The following is a 27,538-nucleotide window of genomic DNA, read 5'->3' as shown; positions in this document are numbered from 1 at the left end:
ATATATGGCTGTAAAGCACTATGAGGGTGCAAAACAGGGATTATGAGTGAGACAGTGAGATTTGAGGCCTAAAGTGGTGCTTTGCACTGCAATGGTTGAGGTTCTGACGTAAAATCTAAAAAAATTAAAAATTAAAAAAAAGGAAGTGACCACAATTTTGAAACTACACCCCTCAAGGAAGGTAACAAGGGGTGGAGTAAGTACTTATACCTCACAAGTTTTTTGAACAGTGGGGTGGGGTGGTATATTAAAAAAAAAAAAAAAAAAATCTCAACCTCTTTCCCAATACCCCTGATTTTTTTCTGTGTCTTTTGGTTTTAAAATTTGGAAGACAAAAAGTACTCTGGACTGGTACATTGGTGTCGAATTCTGGGGAATTAAAATTATGGAAAAAGGATTAAAAATTTAGTGCTCCATGGAAGTGTGGTGGTGTCCTTCCGAATCCCCCTCCTGTGACACACACTGGAAAGAAGGGACGATCCCAGAAAAAAAATGCAGTCTCTCTCTCTCTCTCTCTCTCTCTCTCTCTCTCTCTCTCTCTCTCTCTCCCTCTCCCTCTCCCTCCCTCTCTCTCCCTCTCTCCCCCTCTCTCTCCGTCCCTCCGTCTCTCTCTGTCTCTCTCTCTCTTATACCGATTGTAGTCCAGAATACAATCAGGCTTGAGGACCAGTCCTGCGGTACCTCGCACAGGGACAGGGGTGCTGCCGTTCCCATGAATTGTGGTGAGCATAAAAGGACATGAAGAGAGGGATACTAGTATAAAAGTTATCCACGTAAAAGGTGATAACCTTTATCTAGGAATGGGTGCAAAAGGCCCCAAATGATTTTCCCGCCAACACCCAAAGTGGGGGAACATTCTGGGGGTTAAATACGGTAATCTCATCCCTCATACACTTGGAAGTGTACCCTGAGGTACTCTCGCAAAGTTTATACATCTTCACGTCATACCGGGCTCGCTTGGTTGGGATGTATTGCCGGAAGCCGAGTCTCCCCTTATAGCTGATGAGAGACTCCTCAATAGCGACCTCCCGGCCCGAGACATAGTCCTCCCAAAATTTGGCCCCAAGGTGATTGATGACCGGCCTGATTTTATGATTTTATACAGGCGGTCACTTCGGGGGGGGGTCGCTTCGGGGAATCACTTCGGGGGGGGGGGGGGGGGGGGGCGATATGACATGCCGCATGGCCTCGAACCGGGGACGTGCCATGGCCATACTGTAGAACGGGGTCTGCGAAAGGACATCCCCACTTTTTTTTTTTTTTTTTAACTAGAATAGACCCATATGCAGCACGAGGCCCAAAAATTTCCTCATTTTGGCTGCATTGACTGGGAACCACTCATTGGGTCTAGCTAAAAATGAGCCCGGGTTTGCGGCGACGAACTGTTGGGTGTACAGGTTCGTCTGGTCAACCATCAGATTGATGTCCAATAGTCGATTTCAGTGAACCCGACGATGTCAATCTTGATTCCTGAGCCGCCAACAAACTCAGGAATCACGGGCTCGTGGTCCACTGGTTGAGTCCAGACAAGTTTGCCGATACGGGGCACCAGTAAACTTGGCAGGGGGGGGCTTGACTAGTATGAGCGTCAGGGGGACTCATACTAGCATAGGGCCAGGAGCAGAGGTTTGCAGCCTTGCATGGCGGCATCTCCGTCGCCTTGGTGGCTCATCAGAAGATTATGAGGACTACGAAGAAATAAGGAAGGTGGGGTCTTCCTCGTCCTCTGTGGTGCTTTCAGAGTCGGAGGCAAGTAAGGCATATGCCTTCTCTGCTGAAAACACCCTGCTGGCCATTTCCCTACTCTAATGGGTGTGAAATGTATATATGTGGGGGGGAACTATTGGTGTGTGTGTGCTGCGTGTGGTGCGATACTACCTCCCTAATCTGCCCTAAGAACAATAAAAATATAAAATAAAAAAACTTAAAAAAAAAGACTTTAGCGCAAAAAAAACCTGCAACAAAAAAACATGCATTAACCTAATCAGTGGTGTGAACACTAATTAGTGCTTGGTGGTGGCAGGGGGTGCAGAAGTCAGTGGGGGGGGGGGGGGGGGGTCTGGCCACTCAGCCCAGAAAAGTGGCTAATCCCCACACTGACCCCCACACAAAAAAAAAACTGCGCCTTCACCAAATAACGCTGATAAGTACTATGGGACTGATCAGTGGCAGATGGGCTTTAGCTAATGGTGGCAAACCACTCATAGCCAAGAGGGCCCGCCACACGTTTAGCAAAATATAAAAAAAATAAATAAATAAATAAAAAAAAAAAAAAAAAAAGCTGGGGCAGACTACAGAGACCCTGTAGGGCCGGGGTCACACAGCTAAAAAGGTGCTGCAGACCCCTAGAGATAGGGGTTAAACAAATTTTTTTTTTCAGCGTACTAACTGTGCCTACCTAATCTAATGCTTTCCCTGACTGCTTTCTGTGCTAAGGGGCCACTTTACACTTTTTAGTGTATGAGGGGGGGGAGATGGCAGCACGGGACTCACCAGATCACTGAAGAATGGTGGGCAGAACGGAGCAGCAGAATATATTCTATTTTCTCTTTATTTTTTTATATTACATACACACATCTAACCCAATCTTTATAAATGTGCCCACTGTTTCCAACAGAACACTTAATACTAGAAGTAATCTCTAAATGTGAAAGATTTTTAAACTGAAAATACTATAGATGAGATATTGTTCTAAAACAGCAAATAAGCAGCTGCATAAAGAAAAGTTTAGCCACAGGTTTAAAAATGCAATTACTTGGTCACTCTTCATTGGAGAACACCTATACTGATGGGTATATTGTTGTTCGGCGGCGCTAGCTAGACAGAGCGGCTCAATTATCGTCCAATGCAGCAGCTTGGCAGGTGCTCTTCCAGCCGGTCCACTCAGAGCCATGAGGCAGCTTGGCAGGTTTTTCTCTAGTGCGCTGTTTTTGTTTGTAACAAAAAAATTAAATATAAAATCAACCAACGGCTAGTCACTCAGGGCGTTTGGCGCCCTCGTGGCAGGTAATTGTATTGTGCCCTAGTTTTCCATTGTTTGTGAGCTCCTCTTGTGGCAACCAAGCACAATAATAAGACACGACAGACCGAGGCTATCAGTTTAATATCTGCAGGGTCCCTTTCTAGGGACTGTATTGGGGGCCACTTTATTTGCTTCTGTCACCCTGTGGGTGACCTACTATTGACAAATTACATTGAGTCAGTTGGGGTAGGTCTATACCTATTCTTGGCAGGGTTACCACGCTGTCAGGGAGCGTATGCATACCACCGTGGCGGGTTGTTCAGGGATTTCACAATCCCTTGTTAACTCCCGGGGCTATATTCAGTGACTTTTCTCCCCTGCCATTACTCATACATGTCCGTCGTGTTCACGGCCGACTTCTAGTACCTCCCTACCGAAGCAAGACCGTGGTGGTGCACTTGCAAGGGTTTCTGCATTTCTGACACTAAGGACGCTTTTGAGGTTCCTCCTCTGTCAAGTCCACCGGCCACCCATCAAGGTGGTGTTCTTGGAATGTCAAATAGGATTCCCCCCCCCACCCCCCCCTAGGCCTCCCCTCCCTCCAACATGCATCAGAGAGCACCTATCTGACTGTCCTCTATTCACCAGTGCCTGGAGGTGTTCTTATTCAGCCGGATTGTTGTCTGCATGTCTGCATGGCATCTGCCGACATCAGTCTCCCTTCTCAGGGCTGCCGTGGGCATGGTCAGGTTTCCCATACCTCACTGCTGGTGTACGGAATGTGGATGAGTGTCCCTGAAGGTCCACCGGACTGATGCCAGTAAGCCAGACTTTCGTCTGCTGGGTCTTCTTCACCGTCAGGTCGCCCATTAGGGTCACAACTTCAAACCCACCCACAGAAAGTGGGGTATCTGAGTGCAGCCAAACCACCATCTGGCTGACTGGGAAAGGTTGCCAGAACATTGTCTGCAGGGTGAGTCGGGTCAACTGCCATACACTTCCCACACCGTGGATGGACGTTCAGGTAACACACTGCCAAGGTGTAGTTCTGAGTGATACAATGCAACACATACTGGTTCGCGGGGTTCCCCCCTTTACCAGGTTCCTCTCTACATGCTGGCCACTCTCGGCTGAAGGCTGGTAACCCACTTTGTGTGCGGTTCTGAATGCGGGACCCGGTGTGGCCATGGTCCCTATGCCAGATAACCAGACTGTCTGCATGGTTTTCTAATCCGCCAGGTGACTCCATTCTTGTCGCTCCTGCGGCTGCAGTCCGGTGACTCATTTTCCATGTGAAGTTCCACAGTGTCTCGGTAGGTTCATTGTACCTTTTATACCCGCCTAACAGACCTTTGCTTGGTCCGTGTGTGCTCCTTACTTGCATTCGTAGTCACGACTTTGTATCTTTTGCCCAGCACCAGTGTCCAGAATTCCAAACTCTCCAGAGACACAAATTGGCTCCTCCATACCTCTATATGTTGCAGGGTTCCTGGGGGCTATGTCCACCCAGTACTTTGTCCACTTGCCTTCAGGCAGCATTTCCCTGCTCCAATAGTGTCTGGCGCACTTTGACAATCCCCCTTCCACAGGGGGTACAAGTATCAGGGAGGTTGGCATGGTCAGTGCCTGAGTTTCATCGCGACCACCCTTTGTTTTCCCCTCCTATATGTGGGGTACCTGGCTGGACAATCAGCTGAGCTGCGTACTTTTGGAGCCTGGCTCTCTGTTTCCTTGGGCATCTACTGCTGCTCATGCAGACTTTGCATTCTCCTCCGTTGGAGTAAATGCAATCATGTATGGCTCAGCGACAGCTGGTCTAGCACAGGCTGTTTAGGTCTTGCCATTGCTCTCCTCCTCCCCCTTGGTGCAATCTCCCTGGAGGGGTGTGTTCATCCTTCCCTTTTCAGTGTCAGTTACGCTACACTGACACTACAGTCTTCTGAAGTAACCTTCCCTTTCGTTTCCCCACCGTTCCTTTCCAAAGCCCTCCCAAGCAACATCCCTTTGGCTCTGCTCGGACCAATAGGGTCAGTGTCCGGTTAGTCTCCTTGTCTTGGACACTATCCTAGGCTGCTGTGATGTGCCTTTTCTAGATCGGCCCTCCTGGTTCTTTGGGCCTTAGTGATGGTTGAGGTCTCGGGCAAGTTAGCTCTCCCTCCCAGACTTCTCCGCGATCCCTTTTGTGGGGCGGTCTCTGTACAGCACTACTTGAATCGACATAGAAGTTTGTCACCCGGAGCGTTTTTGCGGACGTTGTGTTTAACTACGCTACAGGGGTCCATCTTCCAAGTGACTTGGGAACCTCCGATCTACATGTCAACCGCTCCGGTGCTCTGGAATACTCCTTTTGGCCATTCTTATGTGCAAGTCTTCCAGGTAACCCGAGAACCTCCAGTTCTCATGTCGGTCGCTCAGGTACATCTAGATGCCCCATTTCCGTCCATTCCGCTCCTTTTTTGGCTGTTATTCCGTCTCCTCCTTCAGGGTCTATGTACTCCCAAGATAGAGGGCATTTCTGACATCCGGATCACACTAGTCAAGCTTATTTCGCCTCCCAGGTGCTCGCAGAGGGCCCCTGTGATGGCAGTTTTTGGTCTGCAGCTGTTCAGGTAAATAGATTTCTTGCATCGGGCCTCTCTTGAGCCGGTTTCCATTTTTTCCCCCAGTGGTTTTCTAGTCTACCACGTCCTGTGCTCGCCTTTTTCTCAGGCGTTTCTTTACGCCATGTTCTCTAGAGTGTTGACTCTGGATGGGGTTCTCTTGTTGTGTCCCTTTCATTTTTTGTTTCCCAGCTGGGCTAGCCCCCTGTCTGGTTCCATGTTCCTTGGAGATGATTTCCTACCTCCTCACGGGATGGTTCGGGCCATATGGCTTCCTAGTAGACTTTTTAAACCTACAGTTCACCTAGAGAGACAGTCTCTACATAGGACGGTCTCTTCCTTTGGCATCCTAGTCCATTTCCATGGACAGGTGGTTTCGTCCGGGAGCTCAGTTTGTGGGCCTCCATCTTTGCCCAGGATCTCGCCTGCAGACCTTACGGTCGAGTGAGTTTGGTCTCTGGACTGATTCCTTTTCTCTGGTAGTGGTTTTTCCCCACACTAAGGGACTGCTTTGGTACATCCCATCAGTATAGGTGTCCACCAATGAAGAGCGACCGAGTAAAGGACATTTTTCTCTACTCACCTTAAAATCTTTCGTAGTCTACATTGGGGGACACCACACCCACTCATTTCTTCATTTTTTTGGCCCAGATCCTCTTTTCCGGTTCTTGGGATTTTTATCCAGGATTCTTTTGTAGGGTCCTTCCGACATATTTCTTTGTTTGCTTCTCCTACTGCTTTGTGACAAAACAGATTACCTCACTTCCAGTGGGCAGGTATATCCTGCCAGGGAGGCGCCAACTTTTTCCTAGTGTCAGCGCCTCCTAGTGGCAAGATCATATACCCATTAGTATAGGTGTCCCCCAATGAAGGCTACGAGAGATTTTACGGTGAATAAAAAAAATAATCTCCTTTTGTTTTAGTAAGCAGTTTATAAAGCATTATACACCATACAAAGCGTTTAAGCAAACTAAGCGTTTGGGAAGCACAACACAGACAGTACAACATATGGGTAAAATTGTTGAGTAGAGGTAGTAAGAATAAAAAAAAGCTAAGTTAAAAAGGGGCAATAAAAAAAAAAAATATTCCTGATTTTCCCCTTTTACAATTTTTTGTTAAGAATTGCCATGTTGATCAAGATTCCCCATATGCTTCATGTTTTAGAAATATCCCAATGCACCCTAGTGTGCTACCAGACTCACACACGGGCCCAAGACTCAATTAGGTACCTAGTGTATTTAGACATCACCATTTTCTTTAATTTGTCGGTAGCATTTCACATTTGCAGATTCTGTAGGATATACCCCCTAAAAAAGGACACATTTTGGAAACTACGCCCCAGAAAAATTGAGTAATAAAGTGAACCCTTCACCCTTATTGGAGGTTTCATAGAATGTATTTTAATTAGGCATAATAAAAAATAAATAAAAAACACATTTACCATATGTAGTTTCAAGTTTTCACATGAACACAGGAAACTTACACATTTTCTCCTGAACATGAAAGTACCAGTTTGAGCACACAGCAGGGAACAGAGGGAAATAAGGTGGTGTCATTTTGCATACAGAATCTGCAAATATACCATGGTGAATACTGTTTTCTCACATCATGTAACCGCACAAAAAGGAAAAACCCCAAAAAGTGCTGCAATTTTGGAAACTACACCCCTCAAAGAAATAATCTAGGAAAAAGGGATGGGGTAGCTATGGGGTATTCCTCCTGAACCCAGCAGTACCCCAAAGGTGATCGTAAGCAGCTGTTTGGGCACACAGACTTTTTAGAAGGGAAGGGATGCTTTTTTGCAATTTAAATACAGAATCTGTTCTGACACCATACCTTTGCAGCGACCATGGTATCAGTACAGCAGAACAACCCTAAAACTGACTCCATTTTTAAAAAGCCCTCCCCATCTAAAATAATTGAGAGGTAGCAAGCTTTTGGACCCCATGGGCGTTTGAGGAAAGTTTTCAGCATAATGCTTAAACATTTTTTTTTATTTTAATTCTTATGACTTAAATTGCACTAATCAGAACCAATTTTCCTCACAGGGAACACAGGTATAAAAGCATCCCAGACATTGTTACACAGTTTCTCTGGAAATGCAAGTACTCATATGTGGCATGTTATCTGCTGCTAAAAGGTAGACAGCAGGGCTTAGGAAAGATATAGCACCAACCCAAATGGTTTGATCACATTTATGGCATTGTGCTCTAAGTGGGCCTAGTTACAGAGGCTTAGAGGTGTAAAAATAGTGACACCATTTTAGTATCTGCACCCCTCAAGGAATTAATGTATCACAATTGTAATTTCCCAAATATACATGTTTTGCCCAGCTTGCATCACCAGAGGTAAAAAGGAGCAGCATGCTTCCTGTGCCCTGCCTTAGGCTAGCTGGGAAGAGAGGAATACAAATAAGGGCTATGAACCCAAAGCCTGGTTATGTTCACATGACGGAATGACATCCTGGGGCGCTGGCATAATGTGCGGTCTTAGCGCCAGCATAGGAATGCACTGCCTCAGATGGCTATGCATTCTGTGCAGACTCTGCACAAAGAATGAAAGTGTACCTATTTGATGTACCCATTGGGTGGGTGACCACAGGCTGGGAAATTTAACAGACTGAGGTTTTACTGTAGATCAGCGATAAATACCTGCTCTCTGACTGTAGACATGACACTTACAGGGTAACCCCACAAGGAGGGCGATATAATGGTGGAAAGTTAGGATTTTTGGCTGTGGGGTTGGGACAGGTGATCAGTGTTACGGAACGGGGATAGGCAAACATCTTCAGTGTCACCCACACTACAAGCCTGTACCAACAGGTTAGTGCGGGTGACAGTTTTGCAGCAATATTCAGTATAGCTAATAGAAAAGGTTTTTTGATCTGTACAATTCTTGCATATCCTTAATCCAGAATTCTAAAAAGTTTATAAAGAAAGTATTTCCCCAACACCTGGGTACTACAGCATACGAGAAAAAAAAAAAAAAAAAAAATGATGTAGGAAGAATGCTTAGCTAAGGAGAAAGACCCAAAAGGAAAAGTAAACCACCACCACAGCACCTTTTCTTAGACAATGAGCAATAGCTGGTTAAAATAGTTTGAGATCAGAGAAGTTCTGGGGAAACTCTGGGAAGAGCTTTGGAAAGATGCAGTAGTTGCAATTAAAAGGAGAAACACTTGACTCCAATAGTGCCCGGGCTGCAAAAGCTAAAAACAAACTTTAACTCTCCTTCCTGCGTTCCCCGGTATCAGTGTCCCATTCCTCCAGCACTGCTCGACTCGCCGCTTCTTAGGCTCGGAACATCACTGCAGTCAGCGTATCGCCGGCCGCAGCGATGTCCCACCTTGGCCGGTGATAGGCTGGCTCCTTACATGACAGTGCGCTCAGCCCATCACTGGACAAGGCGGGACATCGCTGCGGCCGGCGATGTGCTGACTGCAGTGTGACGTTCAGAGCCCAAGAAGCAGGCAGTTGAGCAGTGCTGGAGGAAAGGGGCACAGATATCAGCGCAACAGGGAAATGTAGGAAGCAGAAATGTTTTGGTTTTTGCAGCCCTGGCACTATTGGAGTTGAACGTTTAGTGCCGCATTTCTCCTTTAACGTACAAAGAGAAGTTCAGCTTCATGTGTACTGGAGAAATATTCTGAAACACGATTAACATGCAAAAGCAGTTTTATTATTTATACATAAGGTTAAATACATGGAGGCAAACAGTACATTGGATGCACAACATAGTCCCTATGTAAAATAAAAACAGAAAATATCAGAAGGATTCTTGCTATGAAGAATGCCTAAACATTGCGCAATACACTATCCTGATAATCCCTTTCCTATTAAGGGTTATGCCAATGGATGATATTCCAGCCTTTGTGCCAAACAGCTTCGAGGGGCTGAAAAAGAAGATGATGTTTTGGATGTATAAATTATTTACTTCACAACCAAACTGTCTCAACGAAGTGAACAAATTATATAACTAAGAACTGTGCTCTTTCCCCAGGATACACTTCCGTTTTTTTTTTCTGTATGGTCACAGTGATCTAGTGGCCAAGATCCTGGCATCCATACTAGGGATCGACCGATATCGTTTTTTTTAGAGCCGATACCGATAATCGGTGGAGGTTAGGGCCGATAACTTCTACAGATATTCCGGTATAAGTTATCGGCTATCGGCTATTTATCCCCTCGCGACACCGCTGCAGATCATTGATTTAAAGCGGGCGCTTTAAATCCATGCACTGCAGTGGCTTTTGCGGTGCCATAGGCCGCTACCGCCACCACCCGCTTCTCTCCCAGTCAGGGTGGTCCGGGCCAGCCATCCTTCCTGTAGTGTACGGCTGTAAAGCAAAGAGAAAAACAGGCGCTCCCTTTTGAAGAACCAACGGGATCACAGGTGTGTGGGAGGGGAGGGAAAAGTAAAGGCTCACCCTGCCAGGTTGTGCGTACTCCCACACAACCAAGATGTGCGTTTGATATGATGATCTTGGTCTGCAGCCTTCCCAGAGATGGCGGAGAGGTGTAAGGTGAACTTCAGAAGAGATGGGAATATCGGCGCTGACCACCGCGACAGAGTCCCCCCACCCACCGCACCGCGTCGCACCCCCCACCGCAGTGCTGGGCGGTATACCGATATGGATTTTTGCCCATACCGCTATACCGGTCGGGCGCCTCCCCCACACTCCGAGTCACTAAAAAAAAATTAAACTTACCCGTAATGGGGGTGGTCCGGGCCATCCATCCTTCCTGTAGTGTACAGCGGCATTCCGGGTGGAGGGTGAACCGGTCCAGGCTGTCCTTCTCGGGGGGGGGGGAGAGAAAACCCATAGACGCCGCTGCGCAGTGACACCCGTGCGCAGCGACGCACCTGACGTCACGGCGTCTATGTGGCGTACTAGGCCGGAGCCTGCCAGGAGTGGAGAAGATGACCGCCGGTTCACCCTCCACCTGGAATACCGCCGGACACTACAGGAAGGATGGATGGCCCGGACCACCCCCATTACGGGTAAGTTTAATTTTTTTTTTGTGACTCTGAGGGTGGGGGAGGCGCCCGACCGGTATAGCGGTATGGGCAAAAATCCATATCAGTATACCGCCCAGCACTGCAGTGGGGGGTGCGACGCGGTGCGGTGGGTGGACTCGGCCATACCGATAATCGGTCGATCCCTAATCCATACCCACCTACTGTGATAATAGCTCCAAACGTTTTTCCCATATATGTTCTACATATTTTAGGATGGCTTCACACTGCGTTTGTCTACATTTTGCGCCTTTCGTTACAGTTCACTAGTTACATTTTTACAGGCAGAAAATTTTAACTATGCTATGGCGTACACCAGAATTTTATTTTTAAAATAATGCATCCGTTTTTAGCATCCATTAACGTGTAAGTTCTAATTCCTATAAAGCAAAAATGTTCGACAGCAATAGCACGGTGGCAACACCCCCCCAAATCCTCTATGTATTTATGTACAGATATTCATGAATAAAGATGATTCGGTTAGGTACTAATATGCCCAAGTGCAGCCTTCCATACCCTGTTTAGCATTAAAAGGGGTACTTTTTTTTTTTTTTAAATGCATGATTTTAAAAAAAAAGGTGCAGTCAAGAGGCATCATCTACTTACAACCTTTATTACAGTCCCTACATAGATACTGTTAAAGCTTGAACTTTATCCCAGTCACAACCCCTCTAAGCTTCTCATTGGCAAGAAGATTTTTCAATCATTGTGTAAACACTATGTCTTGCAATTGTCTATGTATATAAACCTGCAATCTTATGTTCTTTTTAAACAATCTGGTAATACAACCCCCCCCCCCCACCACCCACACTTCAGAGAAGAGGTCTGGGTTTTGTGTGGAATGTTTTAGAGCTGCATGATTCTACTCTATTTACTATTCAGCGCAACTGTCTTCTACCTACAAAGTGATAAAGTGATGTCATGCATCTGCTCAGTGGCGGAGGCAAGTCACCACTGTGGCCGCTGACTGGACAACCGGGAGTGTGATGTCCCATTACCAAACTGGAAAGCGCCCAACAACAGAGCGCAAACGAGGAGGGTAAAATACAAAATAAAAAACTTTTCTAGAAAACTGAAACCATACTTATCATAAAATGCTATATAGACCTCCAGATCTGTGATAAGTGCCAATGGCTGGAAGAAATGACCAATCAGAATGGACATTTCACTGGTAAAATACACTGCTCAAAAAAATAAAAGGAAACAAACAATACAACGTAACTCCAAGTCAATAACACTTCTGTGAAATCACACTGTCCACTCAGGAAGCAACACTGATCGTTCCATTTGCATAACAGCATGTGAAATTGATTGTCAAACAGGTGGAAATTATAGGCAATTAGCAAGACACCCCCAATAAAAGGAGTGGTTCTGCAGGTGGTGACCACAGACCACTTCTCAGTTCCTATGCTTCCTGGCTGATGTTTTGGTCACTTTTGAATGCTGGCAGTGCTTTAACTCTAGTGGTAGCATGAGACAGAGTCTATAACTTACATAAGTGGCTCAGGTAGTGCAGCTCATCCAGGACGGCACATCAATGTGAGCTGTGGCAAGAAGGTTTGCTGTGTCTGTCATCGTAGTGCCCAGAGCATGGAGGCGCTACCAGGAGAAAGGCCAGTACATCAGAAAACTAGTAGGAGGGCAACAACCCAGCAGCAGGACCGCTATCTCCACCTTTGTGCAAGGAGGAGCACTGCCAGAGCCCTGCATAATGACCTCCAGCAGGCCACAAATGTGCATGTGTCCACTCAGTCAGAAACCGACTCCATGAGGTTGGTAGGAGGGCCCGACATCCACAGGTGGGGGTTGTGCTTACAGCCCAACACCATGCAGGACGTTCGGCAAATTCTCCACTGGTGCCCTGTGCTCTTCACAGATGAAATCAGGTTCACACTGAGCACGTGACAGCCTGGAGACGCAGTGGAGAACAATCTGCTGCCTGCAACATCCTCCAGCATGACCGGTTTGGCGGTTGGTCAGTAATTGTGTGGGGTGGCATTTCTTTGGGGGGGGGGGCGCACAGCCCTCCATGTGCTTGCCAGAGGTAGCCTGACTGCCATTCGGTACCGAGATGAGATCCTCAGACCCCTTGTGAGACCATATGCTGGTGCGGTTGGCCCTGGGTTCCTCCTAATGCAAGACAATGCTAGTCCTCATGTGGCTGGAGTGTGTCAGCAGTTCCTGCAAGAGGAAGGCATTGATGCTATGGACTGGCCAGCCCATTCCCCAGGCCTGAATCAGATTGAGCACATCTGGGACATCATGTCTCGCTCCATCCACCAATGCCACATTGCACCACAGACTGTCCAAGAGTTGGCGGATGCTATAGTCCAGCTCTGGCAGGACATCCCTCAGGAGACCATCCACCACCTCATCAGGAGAATGCCCAGGCATTGTAGGGAGGTCACATGGGCACGTGGAGGCCACACACACACATACTACTGAGCCTCATTTTGACTTGTTTTAAAGGACATTACATCAAAGTTGGATCAGCCTGTATTGTGGTTTTCCACTTTGATTTTGAGTGTGACTCCCTATGCACACCTTTAGGGTTGATAAATTTGATTTCCATTGATAATTTGTGTGTGATTTTGTCGTCAGCCCATTCAACTATGTAAAGACAAAAGTATTTCATACGATAAGCTCATTCATTCAGACCTAGGATGTGTTATCTTCGTGTTCCCTTTATTTATTTTTAACAGTGTGTTAACAGTGTATTAAACAATCTTCATCCTTCCATTACTTAGTTGCTGTATACTACAGAGGAAAATTCTCTTTTTGGATTTATTTTCTGTTACAACCACAGTGCTCTCTGCTGACACCTCTGTCCATATCAGGAACTTCCAGAGCAGGAGAAAATCCCCATAGCAAACATATGCTGCTCTAGACAGTTCCTGACATGGACAGAGGTGTCATTAGAGAGCACTGTTTGACAGAAAAATCCCAAAAGAAAAGAATTTCCTCTGTAGTATACAGCAGTTGATAAGTACTAGAATAAGAATTATTAATAGAAGTAATTTAAAAGTCTAACTTTCTGGCAGCAGTTTAAAAGGTCAGAAAACTGCTCCTAAAGATTCCACCACTCGGGGGTCCCCATAACAACTGGGACACTAGCCAGTCCTTCAGCAGCATCAGGCATGTCCATGAGTCATGGACCAGAGACTACTCCTGGACAAGGCTGCATGAGCAAACACACAAATCGCCTTCCACCTGAGGAGGATTTCTAACACATAGCTAATGAAAAAGGTATTTTTATAATATAGGTGATCGAGGCATAAAATAGATGTACATGGTCAGGATAAGGTACTGAGTAACAATTTTTTGTGTGTAGGATCTGACAGGTACGCTTTAAAGAAGGGGAGGCAGAACCCCCCCCCCCCCGGGGCACGTGACGACCGGATGCAGCGTCGTCAACTCCTGACCGCTCGAGTCCCGGCTGGCCCCCCGGTACCTGGATGGCCTCACTGTTTGGGTGGCTCCCCTGCCCTCGCCCTTCCCACCCCCGCCAGTAAAGGATGGACATCTGCCTTACTCTGCTGCGGCGTGCGCTGTGGACGTCCGGGGCCTGTCGCGCCTCGGCCGGGCTGCGGCTTGGAGGCTGGGAGATGGGGAGTGTCGCAGTTCAGTCCAGGGATCCCGCTCCGTGTTGTGCTGCTTTCTCAGAGCGGTTCACAGGGCGTGCAGAGTGCAGACTGCGGAGTCGAGAGCGAGGCCGCTTGGTGCAGATCACGTGGCGCAGAGCCCGGAATACGCCACGGCCGTGACGGTCAGGCCAAGCGGCGGCAGCGGTGACTTCATGGTCCGGTGGATTGACTGCGGGGAGCAGGCCTGGGAGCAGAACCACTATTTTTGCCAGCGGAACAAAAAGACATATAAATCTCTTCCTGTCAGAAAAACAAAGTAAGCGGGCAACATATGCAAAAGCACCACAGCAGAATTCTCTTTGATACGACAAGAGACTGGCTATCTGCAGTGCTAAAAGTATGCCACCAAAATTAAACCCTAGGAGATCTTGCAGGGGTGGAGTAGAGACAGCTCATGGTGCCAAGATGGATAAGTACCTTAAATCCCCTTTAGAGTCAATTAAAACAAGGACACAAAAACAATACATGAATCAGAACAAAGCCATGGCTCATGATTCACGGTGCTGCAAGTGGAAGAGGGCCTGGAGGAGACAGAGAGAGAGGGTCTATACTAGGGATGTAAGAAAAAAAATCGATTCTCGCGATAATCGCGATTTTTCATTTGCCGATACAGAATCGATTCAAAATATTTTTGAATCGATTCTTTTAGGGATGTGGAATTTTTAATAAAACGCACTTTTCTTACCTGCCAACGAGCCCGCGGAGCTCCGGTACAGGTGTTCGGTCCCCGGGCTGTATTCTTCTTACTTCCTGTTAGTCCGGCACGTCACATGGAGCTTCAGCCTATCACCAGCCGCAGCGATGTCCCGCCTCCGCTGGTGATAGGCTGAAGCTCCATGTGACGTGCCGGACTAACAGGAAGTAAGAAGAATACAGCCCGGGGACCCAACACCTGTACCGGAGTGTACCGGAGCTCCGCGGGCTCGTTGGCAGGTAAGATAAAGTGCGTTTTATTTTATTTTGCAGCCCGCACGGGATAACATGAGAAAAGTGAGCACCGGAGTACTAGATCGCCGCTGTCAAAGCTGACAGCGGCGTCTATTGGGATCTATGAATGCTCCCAGGTGGGCGATATATCGCGATGTATCGTCACCTAGACGGTATCGCGATATATCGAATCGCCACACTGGTACCGCGATTCGAATCGAATCGCCAAATTCTTGGCGATTCACACCCCTAGTCTATACCCACAGGTGTGGGGGTCAATTATGTCTGGTGTGGATAGGTGCAATAAAGCACTAGAAGAATCCTCAGAAAAATTTGGTTCAATGAGTATGGACATTATTACGATCAAAGAGGACACTAATAAAATTAAAGACAGAGTGAAACCGATTGAGAAAGCGGTCCCGCGAATAGAAAAGGAGATAAGTAAAATTAAGAAAGAACGGGAGGCCATGATGGAAGATAAAGAGTTAAAAGGAAAGAATAATTGACCTAGAAGATCGGTCACGTCGTAATAATCTTCGTATTGTGGGACTTCCAGAAGGGGAAGCGACTGACAAACCAGTGCTATATATCGAAAGATGGCTTAAAGATAATTTTGGAACTGAGGAGCTCTCTGCGCTCTTTCATGTAGAACGGGCACACAGAGTTCCTACTAAAAAGCCCTCCCCGGGGGCGCCTCCAAGAACACTGCTGATTAAAATGTTATCGTCACGGGATAGGGATAGACTTCTCTATCTCTCCAGAGATAGGGGCGCAATTGTGGTGGGGAATGCGAATGTTTATTTGTACCCAGATTTTTCTAGAATTACCCAGCAGAGAAGGATGGCCTTCTCCGGGGGTAAAAAAGAAACTGCACCAAGCAGGTATCAAATTCTCGTTGCTGTTCCTGGCAAGAATGAGAATAATGTATGAGGGCAGCACAATTTTCTTTGACTAATGCCGAGGCTGTTAAGTGGCTGGAAGGTCATGGTTTTAATTTAGTGGGTTATCGTTTCTGATTTGTGGCTGGCGGTGGTGGTGGGGGGGGGGGGGGGGCAGAGCGGATAGGGAGTCAGTGAAGTGGAGAGATTCATATAAATTATGCTGTCAAGAAGGGAAGTGGAGTAGGGGAGTTGGGATGGGTAGAGGGGGTGGGAGAGGGGATAAGCTCTTCTTTCCATGCGCCTTGGCAGCCTCCTTTTTGGGGAAGACGTGTACTAGAATGTAAGAATGTAAAGAATAAATGTCTGGCAGGAAAGAAAACAGGTTAATAATGTGGAATGTATGGGGGATTAAGGATAGGCGAAAACGGGTGGCAGTATTTGATAGGCTGAACAACTATCTTCCGGCAATTGTCGGTATAACCGAGACCCATCTCACAAAGGACACGGTGGGTTTGCTCACTAGAAAATGGGCAAAGGAGACATTTCATTCTACATTCTCCAACTACTCCTCCGGGGTCTCGGTAGTTATACATAAGGGGATTGATATTCAGGTAGTAAGGACTGCCATTGATGAAAGAGGGAGATATGTTTTTCTACAAACTGTCTGGGAAGGAAGGAAAACAGTTCTGGCATTTGTGTATATCCCCCCACCATTCGTAGCTGAAGTCTTTGAGAAATTAAGTTTATTAAAGATCTTGACAAGTTTTACCTTTATATATTGGGAGATTTAAATGGAGTGATGGATAGGGAATTGGATTGGCAGGGAAAGGAAACTTCAAACAGAGAAACAGCACTTAAAAAAATGGTGCCAAGAGATAGGCTGGCAGGATGCGTGGCGATGATTACAGCCGCAGGAGAAAGTATATTCAAGCTTTAATGCAACACACAAAACAGCATCAAGAATAGATTATGTACTGGCGAATGAGGATGCAATGGGGGAAATTAGAGAAATAACATATGAGCCTAGATGCCTGTCCGATCACGCTATGATAGTATGCTCTTTGTATAATAAAGGAAAAAAATTAAAGAACTGGGAGGAGTATGTATATTAATCCACACTGGCTGATTATAGATGAAGTGGTAATAGGAGTAAAAGGAGATTGTGACTTTTTGGGAAATTAATAAAGGGTCTGTAGATAGCATTTTAGGGTATTCCAAACAATCAGGATATCTTAGGGGAATACTTTGCAGAAACCTTGCTAGATTAAAAAAAAAAATTTAAATTAAAAGTCTGAATTAATAGAAAAGATTAAAAAAAATGGAGTTTGAATATGGGAGTAGTCCTAAGGGAAAACTGGGAAAAATTGGTGGAAATACAGGAAGTATATCAGAAAATGGTTATGGAAAAAGCCCAACACAATCTTTTTTAGGGACCAAAAATCCTATGCAGAAACAGGGAAACTGAATAAAAAATTCTTACAGGCATGATTAAATATCGCCACTAGGAACCTCCAAACAGACTCAGGTGATTAATCTGTCTAGTATCACCCTAACGGAACTCCAGACTAAGGTCCTTCTAAAGGGCCTGTCATTTGTTCCCTCGGTCAGCCATGATCCATTCGAGTGGACCAAGGATCTCCATCTCTTTGTCCGCAAATTAAAATGGCATAAGTTTTTTAAACTTAAGGACAGGAGAACTTGCCTGGATCATGGCTTGACCGAAGAGGAACTAGTAGTAGCCAGACAATTGACTGGACTCCTGGATGAGGGCGAACAGACAGAGGGTGAAGGACCTTTTACGGAACTTAGACGCAAAAGTAAAGCTTTTCCACCGGTCTCTGATACTTCTTGTATTGATGTCTTCTTGCAGTTGGTGCAGAGGGATCTAAGGGAAATGCCCACCAATACGGGACACAGGGATAACCTATCACACTCAGAAAAACGGGCTTTGTTTGATATACAAAAAAAATCGATCATCTGGTCATCAAAGCATCGGATAAAGGGGGCAATATTGTTCTTATGGACAAACCCAAGTACATACAAATGGTAAAGAGATTGCTTGATGATCGAGATACCTATGAGATTGTTCCCTCTGATCCCACACTGCCTTACTGCAAGGAACTTATAGAAATCCTCAATACTGCTTTACATAAAAAAACTGATTGAAAAGAGTTTGATTTTTTGTACCCTACTACACCAACGATCCCAACGTTCTACGCGCTCCCCAAAATCCATAAAGGCCTAATTTCACTCAAGGGTCGACCCACAGTGTCTGGAGTGGGGAGTCTGACGCAGAACGTTGGGCGCTACCTCGACAAAATACTACGCCAATTTGTCTTTAGCCTTCCGTCATACCTCAGGGACACCATGGACCTGTTAAAAAGAATTGAAGGCATAGTGGTAAATGAGACCACCATCTTGGCTAGTCTTGATGTCGAGGCACCATACGATAGGTCTGCGGGCCGTAGAATACTATCTAAGCACACGAGGTTCTCCATATCAGGAGCACAACCAGTTGGTCATTCAGCTACTTCAATTCACTCTAACTAGGAACTACTTTCTTTTTCAGGGACGCTTCTACCACCAGCTCAGGGGAACCGCGATGGGGAGCCCCTGTGCCCCCAGTTACGCAAACCTTACCCTGGTCTGGTGGGAAGCAACCACCCTGTTCCATGACGAGCGGGAACAGTTCTGTGAATCTGCCATGATGTGGCTTAGATTTATAGATTATGTTTTCGTTCTGTGGAAAGGTACAGCAGAAGAATTTGGCCACCTGGTTGAAGCCCTTAATAAAAATAATCTAGGACAGTTTTTTACTTATGAAACACAGACAAAAGAACTTGCGTTTCTGGACATCAAGATATTTATTGACTCCGACTACACTCTACAAAGTACCATCCACAGAAAAAAAACACATCAACTAACAGTCTCCTGAGGTGGGAGACATAGTGGGAATTAAACCAGAGATAACGTACAGACGAGGAAAAAGTCTGGGCGACCTATTGGTCCATAGTCATCTGCAAAACTGCAACCCACAGGGACAACCATGGTTGGGGAAACATCAAACCCCACAGGGATGCTTTCAGTGCAGACATTGCCGCGCTTGCCAACACATTCTGAAAACATCAGTAGTTCCATCATCCCCCCCCCCACAAGGTCAAACAATTCATCAATTGCTCCACTCCCTATATAATCTTTGTAGCAGTATGTACTTGCCCTCTGCTTTACATAGGTAAGACCACCCGTCCCTTCAAAAAGAGAGTCTTAGAACATATAGGCGATATACGCAACACGCGGGACACGTCAGTAGCAGTACACATTAACACAGTACATGGAGGGGGCAATGAATGAAATCAAATTTGTGGGGATAGAGAGAGTAATACCATCAGATAGAAGGGGCAATATAGATAGGCTCCTACAAAAAGAGTGTAGATGGATCTATCTCTTAGACTCCGTTGCACCTAGGGGTCTAAATGAGCAGCTGCAATTTTCATGTTTTTTATAATGCGACCTGGCAATAATACTCGGGGTGATCATATAGGTAGTCAAGGACGACTTTAGTCGGTTGGCTAGGAGCTATCATCACCTCCACCTTATGACAGGGCATAACAGGTCCTGCTTAGGAGGTTCCTGTGCGGGACTGCCCTTTTTAGGGCGGCCACCCCGCCTAGGCAATAGGTCCCCATAATAGGGTCAATTAGGGATAGAGTAGGCTCCCTAGGGCCATGTCACATCCCTTCCTCTTGCATATTAGGGAACTCCTTCCTCCCTGTCATAAGCTATTGCCATGTTGCATGCACTACATATTTGCACTATATACACCTGTCTTGGAGTTGGTGGATATTGAGGACCCTCTGGATGTCTGTTTTATCTCTATTTAGCGCCACTTCCCTGCCTGGTCGGGATCATACCCCTGACCAATCAGCGAATCTTTCACTTATTCTGTATACTTAGATTGGACCGGGAATAGTGTATTCCTGATCCTGACTTGAGGAATTTATGTGAGTATCGTAACTCCATCAATTCTATAAGACTCATAAGCATAAGGTTGTCCGGTTCTCTGTGTAAGAGTCTATAGTCTATAATACTCACCATTGTGTCACAACTAATGCCGATATCTTTAAACCGTCACCGTACTAGCATCTGCTAAGTATCATTGACAGCGCGTGCATTTGTTTACCTACTGACACGCACGCCTCCCCTCCGCATCATGGGGGGCGTGGCGCGCCGCGCTGTATAAAGCAGCACTGCTGGCGGAAGTGACGTCAGACGCCAGTTCACACCGCAGCAGGAGAGAGGATCTGGACACCTTTGAAGGTTTTGGTATAAAAGGGAAGGATGAAAAAATATATGCAGATGATATTCTGTTATTCATAAAAGATCCGGGGGGGGAAAAAAAAAATAAAAAATGTTGGAGGCGATTAATCTGAGAAGAATTTGGGCGGTTTTCGGGATTTAGGATAAATAAGGGTAAGTCTGAATTACTGTTATTAGAAGAGGGGAGCCAGGTAAACATAGCAGGAATTCCCACTGTACAAAAGAGTGGAAATATTGAGTATCTGGGGGTTAAAATTTCTAGTAATATCGCAGACTATACACACTTAAACCTAATTCCCTTAAAAAATTAAATTAGAGATAAAGTTACAGTTTGGAATAAATTACCCGTTAATATGGCAGATAGGATATTACTTACAAAAATGATTCTGCTCCCAATGAGGGACATTTATCAATGTTTGCTTATGTATTCTTTTTTTTAGTAATTTTTTCCTTACTTTTTTTGCTTATGTGCGACGTATTTATCAACTGGTTTCAGCCTGTTGATAATTTTCTTTCACGTAAGCAATTTTTCCTTTTTTACTTTGGTAGTAGCTTTTTCTGCTCCATGTTTGAGCTGGAGTAAATTTAGTCAATTTTTAACGCTGTTGCGACTTTTTTTTGCGCAGTTGCGACTGTCGCAGTTAATAAATACCTGACTACTCGTAGTCCATTTTAAAATTATTACTACATAGTAAATTTTAGGAAAACTTGCTTTTCTCGCTTTCCAGTCAAAATGTCGCACGAAAAATTGTGTAGTCGCAGTTGCGACAATTTTGCGACAATTATAGTAAAGAAAACCTGACTAAACCCGTTGATAAATGTCCATAAATATGTCTACATATAATTAGAGCTGCCCCAATTTGGATTAACGATACATTTTTCAAGAAATTACAAAAAGAAATTAACGACCTGGTATGGGGACGAAAACACACCCATATGAAATCAGAAATGTTAAGTCCATCTATAAAGGAAGGAGGAATGGATATCCCAATGTTAAAATGGTATTCGATAGCTGCACAAATAGAGTTTATGGGTAAAGAAGTAGAAGTTTAAAAAAAAATTCTTCAATATGGAGGAACTCACGGGGGTGAGTATATTTGAATTAGTTGAAAATGGTAGTTTAAAAAAGGTGTAGATCACAGTAGAAAACACATTAGATTATTTAATAAAACCTGGGAAAGTATGAGGAAAATATTGAGGATAAGGGGAAGTTTAATTTACACTAAGATATGGGGAAATGTGAATTTCCCAGAATTATACAAGTTACGAGGTTATGTGAATCGGGAAAGATATGGCATTAGTACACCGAGGAATTTAGTTATAAATAATTCACTAATTGAGTGGGAGACACTGGTGGAGAATTATAAGATTAAGAAAAAAAAATTTGGGGGAATATATTCAGGTATGTAAGGCATGGGAAAAAGATAGGAACAATCCTTGGTGGGATACAGAATCACATGTATTGATGGACTTCCATTTTTAATTTTCAAAGGGACTCCAAAAAAATTCTTGGGAAGATATACAGAGGATTGGTAAAAATCGGTATTAAACTGTGGTGGAACAAAGAAAAGATAAATGGGCTTTGGAAATTGATCCTATTAGTAAAAAAAGACTGGGAAGAGGTCTTTTATAACATTAACCTTAGCTCAATAAATCGAAATCATAAAATTTCACTGATTAAACTAATACAGAGACTCCCGTACACCCCAAAATTTCTACATAGTATAGGCAAAAGGACTGTGGCAGACTGCCCAAAATGCAAAAGCGGAGAAGCTGACCTTATTCATATGGTTTGGGACTGCCTGAGAATACAGATGGTATGGACAGAAATTTATAATAAAATAGAGCAAAGGCTGGGGGTTAAATTAGAATATAATGCCAGAACTGCAATATTGGGATTGGGCTTTAGTCAATGTAAGCATAAACAATTAACTAACAAGTTGTTAGGTATAACAAAAATATGTATCCTTAGAAAATGGGGGGGGGGGGGGAGAGGGGAGAGTAGGGAGTGTGATATTGGTATTGGAACTGTCTTTTATTGTATGTTTTTGTCTTGATATAACTGATGTCAATTGCTGAAATAAAAAAATAAAAAAGGGAGCCTGGTATAAAAGTTACAGCGGTGGTAACTTATCCAACAGTTTTCACACAATTTTCCTGCTAAGGATGGAGTGGTGTAGGCCCCAAAATGCCTTCATCTTGGGTGCATTTGCTGCTGTTTGGCTACTGGGCCACACTGAGCCATATCAAAATTGACAAACTTGTATGCGAAAGTCCACACTGTAGACAAGAAAAAAAAAAAAAAACACTTTGAGTGAGGCCTGTGGGGTAAATTTATATTCATGGGCAGCACACAAACCCAGGAATCAGTGGCTTATCTGGAAATTGAGGAGTCCAGGCATGGCACCTGTAAGAGGGATCTCTACTGGCATGGCCACCTTCTAGGGGATTCATCATCACTGGATCACAGGGGGATGGGGAGAAAGAAAGGAGTGTGGGGTCTTCCTTGTCCCTCTCACTAGCATGATTCATGCCTCAAAAAAAAAATTGCCTGTAGGGTATTTTTTACACTTTTTTTGGGGGGGGGGGGGGGGGATGTAACTGATGCATGTAAATGCAGCGTTTTTACTTTTTGAAAGAATGTCGAGTAAGAATAAGAAGATGAAGTGGGAAGTGTCTACCACTGCATCGTGCTGGGGTCGACACAGCACCATTCATGTAGAGAGCCGTGATGCAGAGCAGGAGGAGATCGAAGGGGTTCCAGCAGTTAGACACATACACTATCCTTTGAGTATCCAGCTTCCAGAGGGTAATTATAGAGTACAGTATGTACTTTTAGAATGACCGGTTTTTGGGTGTTTCACAAACTGCATTGGTGGTTTTCCAAGAAATGTTGTTATCTGAGCAGCCAAAGCCAGAAGTGGATCCAAGGTGGCTTCTAGTCACCTCACTGTGCCCTCCTACCACCCAGACCAGCTTGACTTACACCCCGAGTGCAATGGCACAATGTAGAGTTGCTAGTTTTATTTCCCTGGAAATCTCATGATAAATATATGTGGCCTATCTACTTAAAATAAATAAAAATTTACAATGCACATATATGAGAGGGAGTAGCTGAGCACAATAAGACCACCACATTACAAAAACAGTTTCAGCTTTTAAAGCACAATACAAAAAACGATACAGAAAATACAGCAGAACACAAATTTAGCTTCACTTTTAAGCTAGCACGCAACCCCCTATTCTTAAAGGTTGCCCAGTGAAAGACAAATCATTCCCTATCCTGTGGAAAGGAGATAAGTGTCTAATTGTGGGAATGGGGGGGGGGGGGGGGGGGGGGCGGGGTCCTACCTGCCAGGACCCCTGCAAAAGTTGCCTTTTATGGGACAACCCCTGTAATACTAATAGTTCTGGATAACTATTGGCAGGCTGAGTTTTGATAAGATTTTTTTTTTTTTTTTTTTTAAATAGGGATAATTGAGTGCCAAGCCAAATCAGAGAGAACATCGCTGCCAACAGTAACAGGGCAGGCACTGTTATAAACACCCAGGTTAGGCACTTCAGCAAGATGGTAGATGGCTCGGACCATGTGCCACCAAGGGACAGGGAAATATATTTGTGGTCTGTTTCTGCTGCATTTTCTGACTCACATTTCATACCCTCCTTGTGTTGCCAAGCAGTAAAAGGTGTTTATAAGACCTTAGCGTACAAAGTATTGAAGCAGCAAATAGTAGCTCCTTAGTACTAAATACACATGTAAAGGCAATGAAAAGCATCAGCACAAACAAATCTAAGCAACATCGGCCTTGATAATGCCAGGGTGTCAAAAATAAATAAATAAAGGCAGTGTAGTGAATAACAACTATATTAGACCAAGTCATCCCTAGTAACCAAAATCATCTAGGCTTACATTAAAAGTGTTCTAAAATGCTAGATTTGGCATAATGCTACATACAAATGTCAAACAGGAGAAGAAAATATGTACTTACAAAATCGCACATTTATTGGCCAGATCATAATGGAGCTCAATGATAAAGCAGCCACTAGAGCCACAGCGCCGGTTATGGTCACCATCACCCAGTGATAAAATGAAGTACACTCTGGACAACAGTGCTGAGTGCTAAGGGGGGGAAAAAAAATATATATATAAATATTAAAAAAGGAAAAAAAAAAATATTATAATAATAATATATATATAATATTAAAAAGGCAAAAAAAAAAAAAAAGTTTATAAGCAAGTCCTAGTTCCAAGTTCAGTCTCTGTAATAAGTCACTTTTTTACTGTAATATAAAAAGCAGCACAATGTTGCATTAAATAAACTAGGGATGTACCAATACCTTTAATTCTGGTGCAGACACTTTTTGGCGCACAACCAGACAAAGCAGGTCAGCTTTACAATAATAAAATCAGGGCCAATGTCATTGTTACCAAATAGATTTTTTCCTCTTCAATTTTCCCCACATATTTTTTGGTTTCACTGCAATTTTTGTGGTAAAATGATTGAGGTCATTACAAAGTGCAAAAAACAAGCCTTTATATTGGTCTGTAGGGAGAGTCATGGCTATTAGAGGGTGAGGAGGAAAAAAAACGAGTGCAAAAAAAATTAAATATCTGTGCCCTTAAAGTGTACCTGTCATTAACAAAAACTTTTGATATAATGTAGATTAATATATGTACAGGGGCTATATACAACCAAATTGTATACATGAGAAACATTAAGATAGGTAAAATAATTTCCATGACCAATAATACCAGTATACAAAAAGGAGTGGATATATAACCACATAACTGGATAATACCGCCATACTGTACTGACTAAAACCACTATACATATATAGTATACAGATCCTATATAGTAAACTGGTCTAAGTGATTATATACAGTGCCCATATAGTGGTAGATACCAGCTATACAGAGATCTGTATTCCATATAAAAGTGATTACAGTTACATCTAGGGACTCACAATGACATATTTTCTGATCAGCAGAGTCCTTTTTCCTTTTCTTCTCCATCCAGATCAGACTGCCATGTCCATCTCTTCACATCTGCAGGACAAAACATTAAACTTTTTTTCCCAGTACCCCCTCCTCTACACAATCTTTCCATCTATAAGCCCACAAACTGTAATTATGCCCTTCTTGGTGTCCTGCACAGAAAAAGGGCAGGTAGGTAGCCAGTTAAATAGTTAACTAGGTAGGTAGATCAGGAAGCCAGACAGGTAGGTTGCTAGCTAGATAGGCAGGCATGTATGAAGGTCAGGTATGTACATACACTGCTCAAATATATAAAAAAAAAAAAAAGGGAACACCAAGATAAAACAATGTAAGTCAAATCACTTCTGTGAAATCACACTGTCCACTCAGGAAGCAACACTGATTGCCTATAATTTCCCCGTTTGTTCCATTTGAAATGTGAACTTGATTGTCAATTAGCAAGACATCCCCAATAAAGGAGTGGTTCCGCAGATTGTGACCACAGACCACTTCTCAGTTCCTATGCTTCCTGGCTGATGTTTTGGTCACTTTTGAATGCTGGCAGTGCTTTAACTCTAGTGGTAGCCTGAGACGGGGTCTACAACCCACACAAGTGGCTCAGGTAGTGCAGCTCATCCAGGATGGCACATCAATGAGAGCTGTGGCAAGAAGGTTTACTGTATCCGTCAGCGTAGTGCCCAGTGCATGGAGGCGCTACCAGGAGAAAGGCCAGTACATCAGAAAACTAGTAGGAGGGCAACAACCCTGCAGCAGGACTGCTACCTCCGCCTTTGTGCAAGGAGGAGCACTGCCAGAGCCCTGCAAAATGACCTCTAGCAGGCCACAAACGTGCATGTGTCCACTCAAACGCTCAGAAACAGATTCCATAAGGGTAGTATTAAAGCCAGACGTCCACAGGTTGGGGTTGTGCTTAAAGCCCAACACCATGCATGGAGAACACCAAGATTGGCAAATTTGCCACTGGCGCCCTGTGCACTTCAGATGAAAGCAGGTTCACACTGAGCATATGTGACAAACCTGACAGTCTGAAGATGCGGTGGAGAAAGTTCTGCTGCCTGCAACATCCTCCAGCATGACTGGTTTTTGGTGGCGGGTCAGTAACGGTGTGGGGTGGCATTTCTTTGGGGGGCCGCACAGCCCTCCATGTGCTTGCCAGAGGTAGCCTAACTGCCATTAGGTACTGAGATGAGATTCTCAGACCCCTTGTGAGACCATATGCTGGTGTGGTTGGCCCTGGGTTCCTCCTAATGCAAGACAATACAAGACCTCATGTGGCTGGAGTGTGTCAGCAGTTCCTGCAAGAGGAAGGCATTGATGCTATGGACTAGCCCACCCGTTCCCCAGACCTGAATCCAACTGAGCACATCATGTCTTGCGCCATCCACCAACGCCACGTATCACAGACTGTCCAGGAGTTGGCGGATGCTTTAGTCCATGTCTGAGAGGACATCCCCGCCACCTCATTAGGAGCATGCCCAGGCATTGTAGGGAGGTCATACGGGCACGTGGAGGCCATACACACTACTGAGCCTCATTTTGACTTGTTTTAAAAAGGACATTACATCAAAGTTGGATCAGTCTGTAGTGTGGTTTTCCACTTTGATTTTGTGTAACTCCATATCCAGACCTCCATGGATTGATAAATTTGATTTCCATTGATAATTTTTGAGTGATTTTGTTGTCCGCACATTCAACTATGTAAAGACGAAAGTATTACATACAATTCATTCCTTCAGATCTAGGATGTGTTATCTTCGGGTTCCCTTTATTTTTTTTGAGCAGTGTAGTTAGGCATCCAGGTACAAACTTAGGTAGCCAGGGAGTTAATCAAGTAGGTAGCCAGCACCCCCTCCACACAGTGGCAAATCCAGTCTAGTTTTGGGAAGTGCACTATGAAAACACCCTATGCAGGTAGCCCTCCTCTATTAGTTTGGTAGTTTGTCCCCATATTAGCTAGGCAGGAACATAGACAGTCCCTCACATTAGGTGTAGGCAGCAGGATTCCCCCCCACAGTAGGTGAAGGCAGCAAAGTTTTTACCCCTCCCCCTTCCTAGGTTGGAAAAAATTATCCTCACCTGATGTCCCACGCAGCGATCTTCTCCTCCGGTGCGCAGGGGCCCGCGTCTTCCGTCCTCCACAATGCAGGCACAGATGAGAGGCATCATCGGCACCTGCGCTGCGTGGGGGTGAGGTT

The 27,538-nt window shown here is 44.8% G+C and overlaps 1 protein-coding gene across 3 annotated transcripts in view; it reads right to left on the bottom strand.

Moving 5' to 3' along the window:
- The window catches only part of MFSD12 (major facilitator superfamily domain containing 12), a 153,888-nt gene that overhangs the window by 75,899 nt on the left and 50,451 nt on the right, over positions 1-27,538 (bottom strand). For 2 of the 3 annotated variants that reach the window (XM_056569647.1, XM_056569631.1), the window contains exon 9: positions 24,337-24,467. In XM_056569647.1, the coding sequence (XP_056425622.1) occupies positions 24,337-24,467 (131 nt within the window). Of the gene's footprint in view, positions 1-9,286; positions 9,455-24,336; positions 24,468-27,538 lie in introns of those variants that run through there. The other variant, XM_056569638.1, reaches the window with a different exon arrangement.

The sequence above is a fragment of the Hyla sarda genome, chromosome 1, assembly GCF_029499605.1.
Source record: "Hyla sarda isolate aHylSar1 chromosome 1, aHylSar1.hap1, whole genome shotgun sequence".
Taxonomy (NCBI): domain Eukaryota; kingdom Metazoa; phylum Chordata; class Amphibia; order Anura; family Hylidae; genus Hyla; species Hyla sarda.
This window is presented reverse-complemented; position numbering and strand designations above follow the sequence as displayed.